Source organism: Puma concolor, chromosome D4 (assembly GCF_028749965.1).
Source record: "Puma concolor isolate L17-30 chromosome D4, mPumCon1.1.hap2, whole genome shotgun sequence".
Lineage (NCBI taxonomy): Eukaryota > Metazoa > Chordata > Mammalia > Carnivora > Felidae > Puma > Puma concolor.
Window position 1 is genome coordinate 75,307,881 of NC_141679.1, and position 16,739 is coordinate 75,324,619.

At 48.6% G+C, this 16,739-nt stretch overlaps 2 protein-coding genes across 8 annotated transcripts in view; both read left to right on the forward strand.

The window, feature by feature from the left end:
- The first annotated feature begins 84 nt into the window (after positions 1 to 84).
- On the forward strand, positions 85 to 8,691 carry ATP6V1G1 (ATPase H+ transporting V1 subunit G1). Its single transcript, XM_025912497.2, has 3 exons — positions 85 to 261; positions 4,371 to 4,471; positions 6,914 to 8,691. Exons 1-3 carry the CDS (start codon positions 180 to 182, stop codon positions 7,085 to 7,087), a joined length of 357 nt encoding a protein of 118 aa, XP_025768282.1. The 5' UTR covers positions 85 to 179; the 3' UTR covers positions 7,088 to 8,691.
- A 2,106-nt stretch (positions 8,692 to 10,797) lies between these two features.
- Positions 10,798 to 16,739, forward strand: part of TMEM268 (transmembrane protein 268) — a 45,355-nt gene continuing 39,413 nt past the window's right edge. For 4 of the 7 annotated variants that reach the window (XR_015242976.1, XR_015242977.1, XR_015242978.1 and 1 more), the window contains exon 1: positions 10,798 to 12,371. The gene's annotated coding sequence lies outside the window, so the exon portion shown is untranslated. Of the gene's footprint in view, positions 12,372 to 14,322; positions 14,651 to 15,790; positions 15,936 to 16,361; positions 16,412 to 16,739 lie in introns of those variants that run through there. The other 3 variants (XM_086683823.1, XM_086683825.1, XM_086683824.1) reach the window with 3 other exon arrangements.

Genomic DNA, 16,739 nt, shown 5'->3' on the forward strand with positions numbered 1-16,739 from the left:
GGTCCAGTCACCAGACGCCTTGTGCAGTCAGCTGACGCGGCGCTGCGGTAGTCACGTGGCGGCGGGCGGGGCGCCGCCTCACAGCGCAGGCGCAGATCCTAGACTCCTGGGTCAGCTGACCCGAGGGGGCGATCTCGCAAATCTAGGCCGCTTACCTCGGCCTCAGAGTCGCCACCGCCATGGCCAGTCAGTCGCAGGGCATCCAGCAGCTGCTGCAGGCCGAGAAGCGGGCCGCCGAGAAGGTGTCGGAGGCCCGCAAGCGTGAGTTTCGGGGTGGGGCGGCCAGGCGTGGTGCCAGTGCACGAAACGCCGCCAGGCCGCAGGAGGTCGTAGGTAGATGCGGCCCGAAAAACTGCGGCGTGGAGGGGTGGTGACAATCGCGGGATCTTGTGTGGCTCGAAACTGTCTGGATCTGAGGCTCTGGAAGGCTTGAGGGTCGACTGGAAGCCGCGATGTGGGGTAGTAGACAGGGCGTGGAGACAATAGTAGGTGGATGACCTTGGGGTCTTGGGAGGCTTGTGAAATGGGCTATTCAAACCGAACTCGTCTTTCTCCCTGTCACTTGCTCCTTTGGGTTGTTTTGTGTCCGTGTACAGAGCTACCGTAATCCATGCTGTTGAACATAGAGTCCTCTTTGCCACGTCTGCTTCTCTTGTTCGTCACGTTTAGACAGTAGCCAAGGTGTATACGCCTGTTTAACTTTTCCCCCATCCCCACAGCTAGCATCTTAGTCTGGGACACTAGGTTTTCTGAGGCTCTGGTACCAGCGTGCTTCGTTAATTCCTTAAAAAAAATTTTTTTTTTAATGTGATTAATCTGTGCCAGAAGCATTACCCGGTGTACCGGTGACCGGTGTCTCCATCATCATGGTATTCAAAAGCCCCAGTGGAGGAGGCCAATGCTGGGTGGGTTAGTTGCAGGTGAGATGGGGGCTAGAGTTAGAAGTGTAAGGTTGCTAAGGAACTTAACGGGTGGATCCAACCTCCTCCAAGTGCATTCTCCTTCCATCAGAGTCCTCCCTGGGGTGCAGATAGGACTTCCCCACTTCCTTTACAGTCAGTTTAGCGCCTGCAGAATAAAGACCAGGTTCCTTTTTTTTTTTTTTCTTTTCTTTTTCTTTTTCTGAGCAAAACAGTAGGGTTTGTTGAGCAAAAGTACAAAGGTCTCAAGAGTGAGAGGGCTGGGTTGCCCAGACCAGATTCCTTAATAGGGTGTAGGCAGTGTTCTTGGATCGGGCTCTAGCTTTCTTCCCTCATCTCATTTTTGGGTTCTCTCCTCCAGCCATCCTGGGCCACTGTGATGCCTTATTTCACCTGCAAGCCTCGGTACAGCTGTTTTCTCCAGTTGAAAGTGCCTTTTCCTAGTTTCCTCTCTCTTTAACACTTAGTCTTTCTTCAGATCTCAAAATTTAGGCAGCATTTCTTCCAGGAAGCCTTCCCTGCTTTGTCCTTCTCTCAAACCAGGCTGGGTCCTTCCTAAGACCTTATTTCTGTCATCGCGATGCGAATACAGGTTTCTTAATAGGGCTTAGTCACTAGACTAAGCTCCTGGAGTACATGGACTGTGTGTAACTTAATCGTATGTATTCATTTTCCCATCTGGTGAGAAAGGTATCCTTATCCCTGTTATACAGATGGGTGATAGGAGGCTTATTGAAATGATTTGACCATACCGTGAGAAAAAGCATAGCGGGAGCCTAGAGGCCTCTTTTCCCATGCAAGGAGTGTGACCCTTAGTAATTCTTTGGTGTTTCTCTTGTTATAAGACTTACACTTTTATCCCATACCCAAGTAGATTTCAAGCACGGCTCTTATATTTTCTGGCTTAGAGTATTTCCTATGAAATACTCTATTTCATAGGAAAAGCTTTCTTTGAGGGAGCTGAGGATGATGGGAACAAGCCTTTTATTCTTGCCCTGGTGACTGGAAAGTTTTGTGTTCTTCATAGAATATTTCTCATCATGGTCTTGATGATAAAGTATTTCCAGAATGACTTCTCAGAGTTTGTCCTGTGGTGGCTCATTAGTAACAGAAGTTACTGTTGGGAAGTATGTGAGATTATTTGGGGGAGGGGCAGGAACAAATACTTGTAAAACGGTCAGAATAATTCTGAGTGTCTTGGATGTAGGGGTCATGTTATACATTTTTCTTTATCTCATCAAGCTTAGTGCAGGGTCTTGTATAGGTCATATAGCTATTACATATTTACCGAATGAGTTTGTTTTAAAGGAGTGAGTTAATGGCTAATATACATCTCAGAATTTGCAGTAATTAGAAACAGAAGTATTGAGGGGTGCCTGGGTGGCTCAGTCGGTTAAGCTTCTGACTTCAGCTCAGGTCACGATCTCGCGGTCCGTGAGTTCGAGCCCCACGTCGGGCTCTGGGCTGATGGCTCAGAGCCTGGAGCCTGCTTCCGATTCTGTGTCTCCCTCTCTCTCTGCCCCTCCCCTGTTCATGCTCTGTCTCAAAAATAAACGTTAAAAAAAATTTTTTTTTTTAAAAAAAGAAACAGAAGTATTTTTTTTTTTTCAACGTTTATTTATTTTTGGGACAGAGAGAGACAGAGCATGAACGGGGGAGGGGCAGAGAGAGAGGGAGACACAGAATCGGAAACAGGCTCCAGGCTCTGAGCCATCAGCCCAGAGCCTGACGCGGGGCTCGAACTCCCGGACCGCGAGATCGTGACCTGGCTGAAGTCGGACGCTTAACCGACTGCGCCACCCAGGCGCCCCAAGAAACAGAAGTATTGACAAGAGCTACAATTTGAAAAAAATCACTGCCTTTTTTGATTTGTAATTATGGTTATCTTGCCCATTTAGGAATTGGGAAGAGGCAGTACATATGTGGCAAAGGGATCCTACTTAAATTTTTCTTGAAATTGTTGCTTTGGACCATAAAACTTAAAAAAAAAAATTGTGTTTGGTTTATTTTATTGACGTAGCTGTTTCAGTGATGTCTATTTCATTGTGGGAGCCAATAAAACACTGGCTCCCACAAAAATAAGGTGTAAAAGAAATATGATTTCCTGTTCAAGTATTTATTTTTGGTTTTCAGACAAGGCTATCAGCATTGAACTTTGAAGATATCTGATGGGCAGGGAATGGTTTATCTTAATTCAGAGAACTTTGGGAGTTAGCAGTGACCAGGAGAGTGGTATTGTGAAATTACGTGGAGCTAGCATAATGTTTGAGTCATAAGTGTTATTTGTAGATTGTTGGTTTAGAAAAGACCTTCAGCTCTGAAGTATGGGTTTGGAGATGGGTGATAAGGAGGATGGCATGTGGAGGACAGGGGTAGAAGTTAGCTCACAGGGACAGCAGTAGGCCCTAAATAATACTGGAGAAAACATACACTTACAGAAATAGGTTTGGGGTTTTTAGAGAGGTCTGTTGATTGTTTCACCAGAAACATGATGGAGTGTTGATGTGGGGTCATTATACATCGAAAATCCTGTTCTTCATCAGGAGATGGGAGGTTAAATTCACTTTCATTTGTCTACATGGGTTGAGTGGGATTTGGGAAATTGATGTACAAGAATGTCTAATAAAGCTTACTTTTAGGTGCAGGATGTCTTTTGCTCTGGATTAAATAAATGCTCAGGTTGATCATATAGCCTCAATTTGGGTTTCTGAGAAGTTTGATCAGTGAGCAGAGGATCAAAGCAGAGAATATATGCTGGCTGGTCTTGTGGTCTATTTTGAGACAGGGTCTGATGGAATTTAAAGAATCTTTTCAGCTGTATGTTTATTCTCTAGAAACCAGAGCCCCTGTGTCTCCTCACTTCTTAGATGCTTGTGCAGTCTTACCGTCCAGTGCTCCCCATTTCAGGATACCTTCCCAGAACCACTTTGTTACTTATTTCCTTGTGCACAGGCATGGTTTTAGTTTCCAATATTACATCATCTGTCTCATTAGTTACATTTTAGGTTATTGTCTCTTGGGAGCATATTCCTCTCCTCACTCAGCTTCTAAGCAGACCTCTAGTTACAATCAACAGCATACTTAGGTGTTTACTTCTTAGGAAGAGCAAGAATTCCCCCAGATGGGTAATGTCACCCATTTTATGTTGGTTCTTAACAGTGGAGATTGAGAGAATATTCTGACACATTGCAGAATTGTTTCCATCATTTTTCTGTTTGCAGTTATGGAAGACGGTCCTTTTTATCTAGTCACTTCCTAGCTAAGTACAGCTTGCAGGAGGCAGGAACCTATACTGCTAGTTAGCTTTGAATTCCCCCGTGCATGTCTCTTGGGACTATGGCATAAAACGTTTTTCCTTGTTACCTGTTAGAATTTACTATCTCAGTCTCTGCTTCCTCTTCTACTTGTCTTTTAACCACTTCTTGATGCAGCTTTTTCCTTTGAAAACAGGAAAGAACCGGAGGCTGAAGCAGGCCAAAGAAGAAGCTCAGGCTGAAATTGAACAGTACCGCCTGCAAAGGGAGAAGGAGTTCAAGGCCAAGGAAGCTGCGGTGGGCCTGGTTTATTTTCATTACTGCTTTAGTTTCCTGAGGCTTTCCTCTTCTTCCTTTTTCCCCAGGCTCTCAAAATATCTAGCATAGCTTGGAGATTGTGATTTCTGGCAGAAATTTGAAGGTTTGTCTTTTGGATGCTCAGGCTGAGTCTCCTCAGTGATCAGTTTTTAACTAACATCAAACCCTGGTCTTCACTTAGTCATTTCACAAATATCTGTTAAACATGTTAGCTTGTGCCAGATGCTAGGGGGTCAGCTGTGAGCAGAAGTCGACATGGTCCCTGCCTCGTGGAGCTTACCTCCTATAGTCTGATGGTCAGGGAGACTTGGCAATGAAATGCAAGTCTGGCGGAGTTCCAGCTGTGAGAGAGCCACGGTGGTCGTAAGCATCCATCAGACGGAGCCCCACCTCAGTATCGTAGAGACACTTAGCGACAGTACAGGCCGGGCCAGGGAGCGTGAGATGCATGAAGTACTAGTACAGCAACAGATCCCAGAGAGGGGAAGGGATGAAGGAGGGCTTTACGGAGAAAAGAAACTGTCAGGTAACAGAAAGCAATTCAGGCTGATTTTAAGGAAAATGGAATTTATTGGCTTGTATAACGAAAAACCCAGGCAAAAGGCTAACTTTATTTTGATCAGGAGCTTAAATGATGCTCTCAGGACTTCATTTCCATCTCTCAACTCTGCCTTGTCTTTGTGGGCTCCATTCTCAAGTTCTGCCCTGTGGCCTGCATTGGGTGTTCCAGGCGCACACCCTCCCAGGCCTGAGGCACGTGCCTCCCTCTGAGCAGTAAGTGGCAAAAGTTCCTTTTGTCTTTGCACTGGGCGGCTACAGTGCTGTTAAAACTTAAAATGTCTCTGACTCTCGCAGGGGGGTAGATGGGTGCTGTAAACTGTCAGACCGCCCACAGAACAGCGTGGAAATACTCTTGTCAGGGCGACCACTTCATCTTATTTTTACATCTACGCTGCAGTTACTCACAGAGCCTGGATCAGCGCTGTGGTGTAGGCATGAGCCCCGAGGTTTTCCAGCAGTGTTTGTGGTAACCCCTTGGGCTTTGTGACCGCGTACCCAGACTTGGCATACGGTGTCTATTCATAGAACAGAGGTAGTGTCCCCCTCTCCTATCCCTTCCCCGCAGTAGGGTTTTTGGACTAAAATTTTAAAAGTAGGAGTTAGCAACTGAGCTAATATGCGATGGCCCCTTATTCCGCTAATATGAACAGTTACAATATAAGATGAAGGGTCATAAGTTTGAACTCAGGAAGCTTGGGTTTGAATCCTTGCATGTTCACTTTGACCTCTTTGAGCCTGGGTCTCCTCATCTGTGAAAAGTGGAGGGATGACTTCTGAACAGGTTTTGGAGGAATAGGTAACATGCGAGAGAATGCTTTCTCGTTAAGCACTGTAGTGTGCATACAGATAGGAAGGCATGTAGCTGTTAACGTACATGTAAAGAGGCAGAAACAGGTTACAAGATAGAAAGGATCAGATGCAAAAAAGCTTTGTCTTCAAGAACCTGATAGGTCTCATTCTAATCAAGTAGGCATACACTTGACAAAAGCCAGCCATACTGTGAAGACTGAGGATAAGGGAAATTTATCCGTCCATGTGTGTTATATTGTGACTGGAATTTGAAGGGGTAAGACACGAATATGGTAAAAAAATTCAAGCAGTAAAATAGGGCAATGGTGAAGTTAGTTTCCCTCCCACCCAGACCTGGACTCCTCCTCAGAGGCAGTCACTGTTAGTAGTTTCTTGCATATCCTTCTAGAATATTCTGTTTGAAAGAAAAGATGTCATGTATTCATAATGCTGGTGAATCCAATGCCGAATGTAAGAACTAGAACATTAACCGGTGTTGGTTAATGTAAACTGCGGGTTCCTCCCGAATTGCATCCTGTTGTGCCCTCAGGTTTATTTTTTTTTTTGAATTTTTTTTTTTAACATCACTTATTTCTGCCTTTTGAAACCACACAAGGATATGCATTTACCAACCACGCTGACACCATTTTATGTCTTGCTTTTTTCCTCTTAAACTGCATATTTGACAGTTTGTCCCGTCTTCCTGTACACCGGGTCTTAAGGTTCTTTCCAGTCTTTGGTTAAGGCGGTCCATTAGACACTAGAGAGATGTGAAGGGACTGCTCTCCGGGGTAATTTCTGAGCGGTGGAAACGCTGTGCAGTTTACCTTTTGATAGATGTGTGAAGGTTGGCCACCAAGGGATTGCGTCCTTTCTTTGCTCCCAGTAACTGGGAACGCCACCTTCCCGCATGCTCTTCAGTCACGAGGTCACACTGCCTGTAGCTGATTCTTTGTATTCACCGACGAGACTGGGTTTCTCCAGAACTAAGGAGGTTGTGCCAACCAGAGCGTCAGCCTGACCTTCCCTGTGTGTCCTTGCTCCCCCCCCCCCCCCCCCCCCCGACTCCAGGCCCTGGGATCCCACGGCAGCTGCAGCACTGAGGTGGAGAAGGAGACCCAGGAGAAGATGACCATCCTCCAGACCTACTTCCAGCAGAACAGGGATGAAGTCCTGGATAACCTCTTGGCCTTTGTCTGTGACATCCGGCCAGAAATCCACGAAAACTACCGCATAAACGGATAGGGAAGGAGGGAGCAGCTCTGCGCGCGGATTGGCATTTTTCGATGCCTTCGTGGTTATGAGGCTTCAGCAAAGCTTGAGTTACTTTCTTGTGAAAAGGCATTAAATTATTTCTGTATGTCATATAGTAGATCCCTTCACTTTTTAGAGAATAGCAGATCTAGCTTCTTTGTACAAACTTAGAGCTTATCCAAAGATTTTCTTTTACCTCATATTTCTTAAAATTTAAAGTGTATATGTTGTCTGTTTCCTATGCCTTTTAGCTCAAGCAACATATATATCAATACTTTTTCTTTCTTAGATGTAGTAAAAAAAAAAATTTTTAATTTTTTTTTTTTTTTTTTTTTTAAAGAAAGAAAGGGATTAAATATTTTTTTTCCCTATAGCTTTCTTAAAGGTCAGGGGCTTTATCTATGAAAAAGTAGTACATAGTTATTTGTAACTTGTGTGAAGCAGCAGCCAGCCTTAAAATAGTCCTTTCTGGCTAAGGGTTAGAACAATAAATACTAGTATAATTGTTTGGGCTGCTTTTAGTTTCTCTTAATCAAAATTACTAGCTGATAGAGTTCAAAAACTTGTTACATCGTGTACTGATAATCATTTAAAAGTAAAGACTTTGTCATGCATTTTCCCTTCTTCTGGTTCATCCTTTTTGATAATGCAAAGTACACTCTGACCCAGATGTTGTGCAGAATTTCACTTAGGAAATTAAATTAGCACATGTATCACGTACCCATTTGCACGCATACTTAGAAAATATTTGCGGTATGTATCTCAGCAGAAAGGAAATCACTTCTGATTTTACCCAACCCACTAGTTTGAAAACAGCATGTAACTAGTAAGTCTGTAGTTTGCCTTTTATCTACTGGGGGGGCCCTATTTCCTCCCTGGTGGGCTACCTGATAAGCCTAATACCTATAGGAACTTCACTCTTAGGAATTAAATGCTCTGTGGCTCTCTATTAGCAGCAAGTCTGGCCGCAAAATAATTTCTAGTAGATGAAAACAGCTGAAAGAGAGCATGATGGGATTTCCTTCCTTGTTCTGAAATAGTAGGAGGGAATTAGATGCCCTTTAAAGAAATCACATTTTCTATGACTCAGGATGGGTTGGTCTCAGGCCACGTCCGTCTCCAGTTTCTGTTCTTTTTTATAGTAGAATTCCTCGGGTGAGTTTTCTATATGAGCTTTCCCAGTTTTTACTGTTCAAGCACTCCCATCAGGCTTGCCACCCCACTGAAGCCGCATGTCAAGGTCAGCAGTGCTGACCACATTGAGAGGTCCAGTCTTCTACTTAACCTTCAGTCCTGTTTGACAGGTCTGACTATTCCTTCCAGAACCGCTTCCTTAGCCTTGTTGTGCAGTGATGTGCTACCCTGCTCCTCCTCTGTCTCTTGCCAGTTCCAGCTCCTCTTTTCCCAGGGATTTGTTCTTGGACTTGTCTACACTCATTCCCTTGTTGAAACCCACCCACTTTCCATGGCTTTGAATACCATCTATGTTGAAGACCCTAATTTATATCCAACTTCTCTCCTGAACTCTAGAGTTGTCAGATTGCTTGTTTGCTATTTTGATTTGGATCTGTAATAAACCTCTCCATCTTAATGTGTTCCGTGGTGTACCCTGTTTTGTTAGGACTTTACTCCTGCTGTTGCTAAGTGCAGCAAACCCCACACCCGTGCCTACCACAAATCCAGATTTCCCAAACTGGAGGACCATGAAGAAGCAGCACCTGCATTCACTGGTTTACACCCAGTATTTAACCTGGTTGCCACCAATATTTTCATCCTGGATTAATAGGGTTGTACTCACGTATATTTTTGCTGGACTCTGCTTCCAGCCCACCAGCTGAATGTTGGTAAAGTTGTAGAAGCAACATAAGTACTTCAAAAGGGGTGTGCTGTAGGGGCGCCTGGGTGGCGCAGTCGGTTAAGCGTCCGACTTCAGCCAGGTCACGATCTCGCGGTCCGTGAGTTCGAGCCCCGCGTCGGGCTCTGGGCTGATGGCTCAGAGCCTGGAGCCTGTTTCCGATTCTGTGTCTCCCTCTCTCTCTGTCCCTCCCCCGTTCATGCTCTGTCTCTCTCTGTCCCCAAAATAAATAAACGAAAAAAAAAAAAAAAGGGGTGTGCTGTAGGGTCAGTTGAGAGGAAAGGTAAGATGTGAAAAGTTCGAGCTTGGTAGTCTGGGAAAGAGGAACCTAAATGGTCTGAAGAGTGAATTGAATGTAACGTGAGTGAGTGGAGAGACTTGGCTGTTCTAGAAGGGGGAAGGGTGGCAGTAGTGGCTGATGGACGAGGTGGTGTGAGGGAGGTGAGAACATGTTTAAATGCCTGTGGACTCTGCCCCTCCCCCGTTCATGCTATGTCTCTCTCTGTCCCAAAAATAAATAAACGTTAAATGCCTGTGGGGAAGGGGGAATAGAGTGAGCGAGACTGGAGACTCGGGTGGAATGAGATCCCGCGAGAGCCAGGCGCAGAGGGAGGGACTAGCTGTAGCCTTCAAGCTTGATGGTACTCAGGGAAAATGGTGGGTATGCAGGCCTTCCCAGGCCAGTTGAGTCTATCGATTTCTGGGAGTGGGGCTGGGACGAAGATAAAGCACCCCTGGGGAAGGCCTTCCATTGTGCCCTGATGTGAGAAATCAGCATGTTTGGTTCTTTGAGCACTAAGGCAGATAGGGTTGGTTCTGACACGGAAAGAACGTGAAGATACACGTGTAGAACAGTGTGCAATTTGTCCCCACTGAGCGTAAAGGATACGGGTGTGCCTGTGTGTACGCGCAGGAGATTTCTGGAAGATTGAGGACACTGGTGCTCATCGCAGGAGACAGTGCCTGGGCTGCCACAGGAGGGTTTCTTTGTGCACTTTTCATCCACATACAGGGTCATTCAGCGTCCCTGGCCTCTACCCACTGGATGCCAGTAGTAGCCCTTCGGTTGTGACAGTCAAAAATGTCTCCATTGTCAGATGTCCCCTGGGGGCCCAAACCTCCCCCAGTTAAGAACCACTCTCCTGTAGCAACAACAGAATTATTAAAAACAAAGTACTACATGTAATTTCTGGAAAGCTCCAGGTGCTCAGCAAATGTTTCCTAATTTTCTAAAATTCGCTGCAGGGCAGCTGTTCATGTGGTGATCCGGTGACTCAGTTTACTTCCACTTTGCCGCTCTACCATCTGAACACACGGTTTCCCTGACGGCGGGGGGTAAGGAAAAGTTGGCAAACACGCACCGACTCTTCCGTGCTTCAGTCCTGAAATGACACGGGCGCTTGTTCTCAGCCCACTGATGGGCGTGGGTCACATGAGCCAACCTAACTGCAAGGGAGTCAGAAGGGATCGCCCTGGGGTATTTTGGATCTTGGGTGAGTAAAAACCATCTACAATTGTTAATAGCTTTCTCTATGCCGGCTGATGTTCTAAGTACTTTTGCATGTATGTTAACCTATCCTCAAAGCACTTTATTTTGCAGGCGATGAGGCCGAGTTGCAAGGATGCGCCATAGTAGAGCCAAGATCAAGACTGGCAGTCTAGCCAAGAATCTGTGCTTAACCACTGCATGCGCTCAGCACGGAGCATATGTGTCTCCCCTTTTATGTTTCTCACCTGTGTGATTCTTTTCTTTACTGCTCTTGAATCCTAGATTAATTGCTCCACTGGGCAATTTCTTTTCTTTTTTTTTTTTTTTTTTTTAATTTTTTTAAGAGGCTGCTTGAACTCACAACCCTGAGATTAAGAGTTGGTATGCTCTACCAACTGAGCAGCCAGGCGCCCCTCCTCTGGCCAATTTCGTGACACGTGACCCCTTTGTCTAGAGACAAGGATGCCCTCAGTATTGTCCATTACTGAAGCACAGAAACTCTTTGGCCATTCTATTTGATGCCATGGCTCAGACCTACTGACGTTCTCCTTGATAGAAGACGTGAAATAGCTTACAGAAAGTCAGACCTTGTGTGTAATACCTACAAATTCCCGAAGATGTGCTATTCCCGCTTTATGGGTGGAAAACAAGCCCTGAATTGCTGAAAGGTGAGGCAGTTTGTTAGAGGCCAGTCAGAGTCTCTGCATCCTTCAAGTGAGGGAGCCTGTGTTCCAGGCACTTGTGTAACCATACAACAGCCTTGCAGTTTAGGCACAGGATCTCACTCCCATGGATGGGAAAGCTGAGGCCCGGAGAGGTTTATCGAATGCTCAAGGTCACAGGGCAAGGGAGCCACAAGAGTGGGCATCAAGTCCAACCGGATCAGACTGAAGGCTGCAAGGGAAAACCTACCGTGCCAGGCCTCCAGGCTTTTCCTGAGGTGTGTGGTGGGTGGAGTACTCAGCCTCGTAAAGCTTCAAAGCCTGTAGCTAACATTCTTGGCACGCTTGGGCTTCCCCGCTGGAAGACTGATGGCACCAGAAGTCAATGAAAGCTGCTCGGTGGAAAGGACCTGCGCCCATGAGCCTCCCATGCTCCTCCTCTTTCACCTCTTCTGTTTTTCTTTCCTTGAGGGGTAGTCTGGGAGATGGCAGAGGGTTTTGTCCTGTCAGCTGCTCCCGTCACTTCAGTGGCTCTGAAATTCCCGAAAAAGCTCGCACACAGGCAGCGGTTCCGGTTTTCCTCCCTCCCACTCCCCTTCCCCTGCGTAGGCTGGTCTTACGAGGCAGGAGAGGCACATTCTTAATGGCGAGATTCGGCCAGTGGTTCTGGGAGAGGAAGCCGCCAGATCAGGTCAACATCTATCTTCTCTGGCTTTTGAAAAACTTCAGATGACGCCGGCTCGTGGGTCAAATGTCAGCTCAAGGCCATAGCTCACTGTGTTTGGAGGGGATAAGCGATGGGGATGGGTGGGCTTGGAGGGTCAGGAGGTACACAGCCTGCCTTTTTCTCCTACTTGAAAGTAAGGAAGGGAACAGTAGCAACATTCTGGAACACATGGCAGCAGCTGAAGATAAGATAAAGGGAGAAGCTAGGCTGGTTGTTCCAAGAACATGATTGGTGTGTTGGCTACCACTGTCTTGTGTGGTTTTTAAAAATAGAAAGACCAGAGGGTGGAGCTTTCTAGTTAAAAGCCTGAGTATTTTTTTTTTTTTTAATGTTTATTTATTTTGAGAGAGAGGGCATGTGCAGGTGCATGAGCAGGGAAGGGGCGGAGAGAGAGAGGGAGAGAGAGAATCCCAAGCAGGTTCCCTGCTGTTAGCCTGGAGCTTGACTTGGGGCTTGAACCCACGAACTGTGAGATCATGACCTGAGCTGAAGTCAAGAGTCAGACGCCTAACCGACTGAGCCCCTCCAGGCACCCCGAAAGCGTAAGTACTTTCAATTGCCCTTCCCTCCTCTCCCAGACACGTTTGTTCTCGTTCTTGAGGCCTTGCCCTGTTTTATTCTCTTCGTACCTGTCCCTGGCTCTTGTCTTCCTGCACACTAGAAACAGCTCCCCGACACTCCAGGCCTTCCTGACAGGAATTCAGAGTATTTCTTTTGGTTTTGACCCAGTTTCCTGACAAACAGCATGTGACTTGTCTTATTGCCCACACACCTCCTGACAAGGACAGCTGTGTGTCCAGTCCAAGCTCTCATGTGCTGTTAACCTATATTGTGTGTATCTCACATTGGAGGGCCCACTGTGCAGTGTGGCATCCACGATTTCAAATCAACGTAATGGAAAGGAAAATTCTGTGGCACATGCTTAGGAAGTGGTTTCTAAAATAGATCACATTTGGGGCGCCTGGGTGGCGCAGTCGGTTAAGCGTCCGACTTCAGCCAGGTCACGATCTCGTGGTCCGTGAGTTCGAGCCCCGCGTCAGGCTCTGGGCTGATGGCTCGGAGCCTGGAGCCTGTTTCCGATTCTGTGTCTCCCTCTCTCTCTGCTCCTCCCCCGTTCATGCTCTGTCTCTCTCTGTCCCAAAAATAAATAAAAACGTTGAAAAAAAAATTAAAAAAAAAAAAAATAAATAAATAAAATAGATCACATTTACTAGGGTGACTGGGTGGCTCAGTTGGTTAAGTGTCCGACTTCTGCTCAGGTCATGATCTCACGGCCAGTGAGTTCGAGCCCCACAGCAGGCTGACAGCTCAGAGCCTGGAGCCTGCTTCGGATTCTGTGTCTCCCTCTCTCTCTGCTCCTCCCCCACTCATGCTTTGTCTCGCTCTCAAAAATAAATAAGTGTGTAAAAAAAATTTAAAATAATAAAATAAAAATAGCTCACACTTACTAATACCAACTTATACCAGGAGCAATTCCAGGTGTTTTACATAGTTGAATTCTCCCTCTGTCTCTCTGAGATATTATTCCCATTTACACATTAGGAAACTGAGGCACATGGCAATAAAGTCACTTGCCCAAGGTCACAGAGCCAATTGGTGGCTAAGTCTGGATTTGAACCTGGGTCTGTCTAGCTTCCCAACCCGAATCTCTGCACGATTCAATTCAAATTGTTCAGACCGTGGCAACGTTGCAAGTGGTCCATTTCTAAAGGAGTTAGAAAGTGAATCTGTAACTGGCAGACCTGTTTCAAAGAACAAGATGGAATCACTTATTCGGCAGTTCTGAGCCCCCCCGCCCCCCACCACGTCCCATCCGCTGCCACACTTGGAGATTCTGCCAGGCTGGGAAGAACTTCGTTCCCTCTCACTCCATCCAGGTTGCCAGAGTGGGCAGCCAGCCCTCAGACACGAGTCTGTAACCCTTGCAAACACGACGGGGCAGAGCGTAGAGCTGCTGAGCAATGGTGGCTCTGGCCGGAGCCTGTGGTTTTCTGGATTTATCTGTAGCTGAAGCCCTGCTGATTGCATTCACAGCTTTTCATTCACTACTTCAGATGCAGGTAGCAAATACCGAGGGCGGGGTGGGTGCTGGGGGACAGCTAAGAGCAAGGGCAGAAGCCGCTCTATGCGCTAAAGGTTTTTTTTTTCTCTTTGGGGGAAGGGGACATTGAGCGATGACCACATCATGTGCTGGGGTCGGCCTTAGTTAAACAAGGATACCTATGAGAATGGGGCACAGGAAAGGGTTCCCAGAAGAAGGGCCCTTTCAGCTGAGACCTGACAATGTGACAGCTGATGATGTGGAATGGGGTTGAGGGTTACCCTCCAGATGGAGAGGAATGGAGACCACTGAGAATGGGAAGTGAGCAAGGGCCCGGGGGTGTAGGAGGAACTGAGATATGTTCTGTGTTCTTGGACTTTGGGGTTGGGGGAGAGCCTAGTAAACATTAGGTCAGGGTAGGCTGGGGGTGGAGAGGGGCTTGGGCTTGCCACCTACAGCCTTGTGAATCCATCAAGATATTGCTAGCTAAGTCTGCGAACGTGACTAGATTTTACTCACCTTTTACCGGATTTGAGTCACCATTCTCTCTTCTAGGTGGGGCCCCTGCACCCTCATGCCATAGAGCCAGCACTTAACCATGTGCTGAAGTTTCAGAGAAGCACGAGGCGCTTTGCCTTGCTGTTCAAGAATGCAGCTCACTCCCACTGGAGACTTCCCATGAAGCACTTCATCCATCGTCTCCCTTAAGTCTGACCATCTCTCAGTTTAGCAGATACTGTTACCTTTCTTTCATAAAGGAGGGAACTGAAGCTCAGAGAGGTGAGCCCACCTGTGCAAGTTCGTCTGCCAGGAAGGGGTGGAGCTTGGTCAGCCAGTTCCAAAGGCCCAGGTCTTCTGTGCCTCCCTAGCAAAGGGGACTAATGCATCAACACATTTAAGTTCATGCTGGAGTGACAAGCAGTGGGAGTGGGAGTGAAGGGAGCCTGGCAGGAAGGGCAGGAGTTCAGTCCCCGGCTTCATGCAGGGGGTGGGCCTTGCCAGACAGGTAGGATTTGGACAGGTGCTGACCTGGCCACACACCCACCAAAGGATCCCTTTCGACATCCCATCAGCAGTTAGTAAAGTTCCAACATCCCACGGGGCTCACTCTCATGTCCCCAAATTGTGTTTTCAGAAATTAGGCAAACTAAATAGGGATCTTGTGTATCTTGTTCAGTGCTGCCCAGTACAATGGCCTGGCACTTAGCAGGCAACCAGTGTCCTTCGTTGCTGAATAAGTGAATGAACTTCATCTCTAGTTACCTACTGCCTGGATCTCTACTTGCCTGGTGAGTGAAGGCACCTGGCCAGTATCTACTGCTCTGTTCCTCAATCACTGCTCACTGCCCCCAAGCACTCCACCTCGAGGCCGAGCACTCAGCCAACTAAGTCCTGTGGCCTCAGAGGCCCCCGGCAATTTGGCAACATCTGTTGAAATTAAGAATGCATCCATTCTGACTCAGCAAGTCCACTTGGAGAAATGCAGGCTGGGGCATGTACACAGCAACGTGGCTAGGACCATCCCAGCAAGGCCTGGGAGCCAGTGGGGACACCCCCCTCACCCCCTATGTGTCCTCCAGGGGAGAGGGACAAAGGAAAGAGTCTTCCTACAATATTTGGAGATTTATGTCTCCCTTCGAAAGGAGGCAGAGCGGAGTGTTCTAGCATGAGGTGAACGCCAGGGAACTCTGTTGAATGAAAACGCAGGGTGCCCAACAGAGTAGAACAGGCTCCCTTTGGTAGAAATACACAGGCGTGTTCGTGTGTCCATATGGGCCCTATGGAGCAATACGCAAGGTTCGTGCGCTCCCGGGGCGGGGGGGGGGGGGGGGGGGGCACTTTTCCCTGTACACCCCTCTGAGCCCGGAGTGGGAGGGGTGCGGCCAGCAGCCAATGTCTGGTGAGCAGCTCTGTGTCCGGCAGTTGTGAACACTTCATACAATCTCATTAAAGCTTTACAGTCCCATGAAATGATCTGTTCTGTCCAGAAAACGAAGACACCGAGACATGAACCACTTGACCGGAGATGATCTAAAAAAGCCCAGAGAATTGGCTCGGAGCTCAGGTAGCCTGATCCTCCAACAGATGCTCTTAGGGTTTTAGATGCACCAGATGAGAAGCTTCTGGTCCCCAAGACGGCCTCATCCGCCCCATCCGCCCCGGGGCCGCGCCTGTGTTAGATGGGCGGGCGGGAGACTCAGGTGCGGAGGCTCGGGTCGGGCGGCCGGGTCCCCGCGGGCCCCAGAGGCGTGCACGTGGTCGGCGGGCGGGAGGCGCTTCCCGGCGTCCCGGAGGGCGCCTGGCTGATGCAAGGGAGGTCACCCTCTGGGCCCCAGGAGCCGGTGGGGGGGGGGGGGGCGGCCCCTCCCGGTGGGGTGACGGCGCGGGGCGGCCCGGCCGGGGGCGGGACCGCGGAGCGCGGCGGGCTGGCGGGGCGGGGCGCGGATGCCGGAGGCTGCGGCGCGGAGGGGCTGCGGCGGCCCGGACCTTCCGCGTCCCCGGGCGGCGGCGGCGGCGGCGGCGGCGGCGGCGGCGCGGGCGGTGAGTGTGCGCGGCTCGGGGCGCGCGCCCGGGTGGTTGCGCGGGCGCGGGAGGCCGCGAGCCCAGATTGGAGCGGCGCGGCCGCCTGGGCGTCCTCTTTCGGCCTGGGGTCGGCGGCGCGGGCGCGGCCGGGCTCTCGGTACGCCCTGGGCCCCGTTCCCGCGCGTGTCGTGCGTGGGAGGCGTTCTCGGGCGGCTCCTGGGGGTTGGGGGCCGGGGCCGGTGGGGGGGGGGCTTCCGAGGTGAGGAAGACTCGGTGGACAGGACTTGAAGGCAGAGACTGGAGCAGGACAGCTGCCCAAGGCCAAGGCCAGGTGTGGCGGGACATC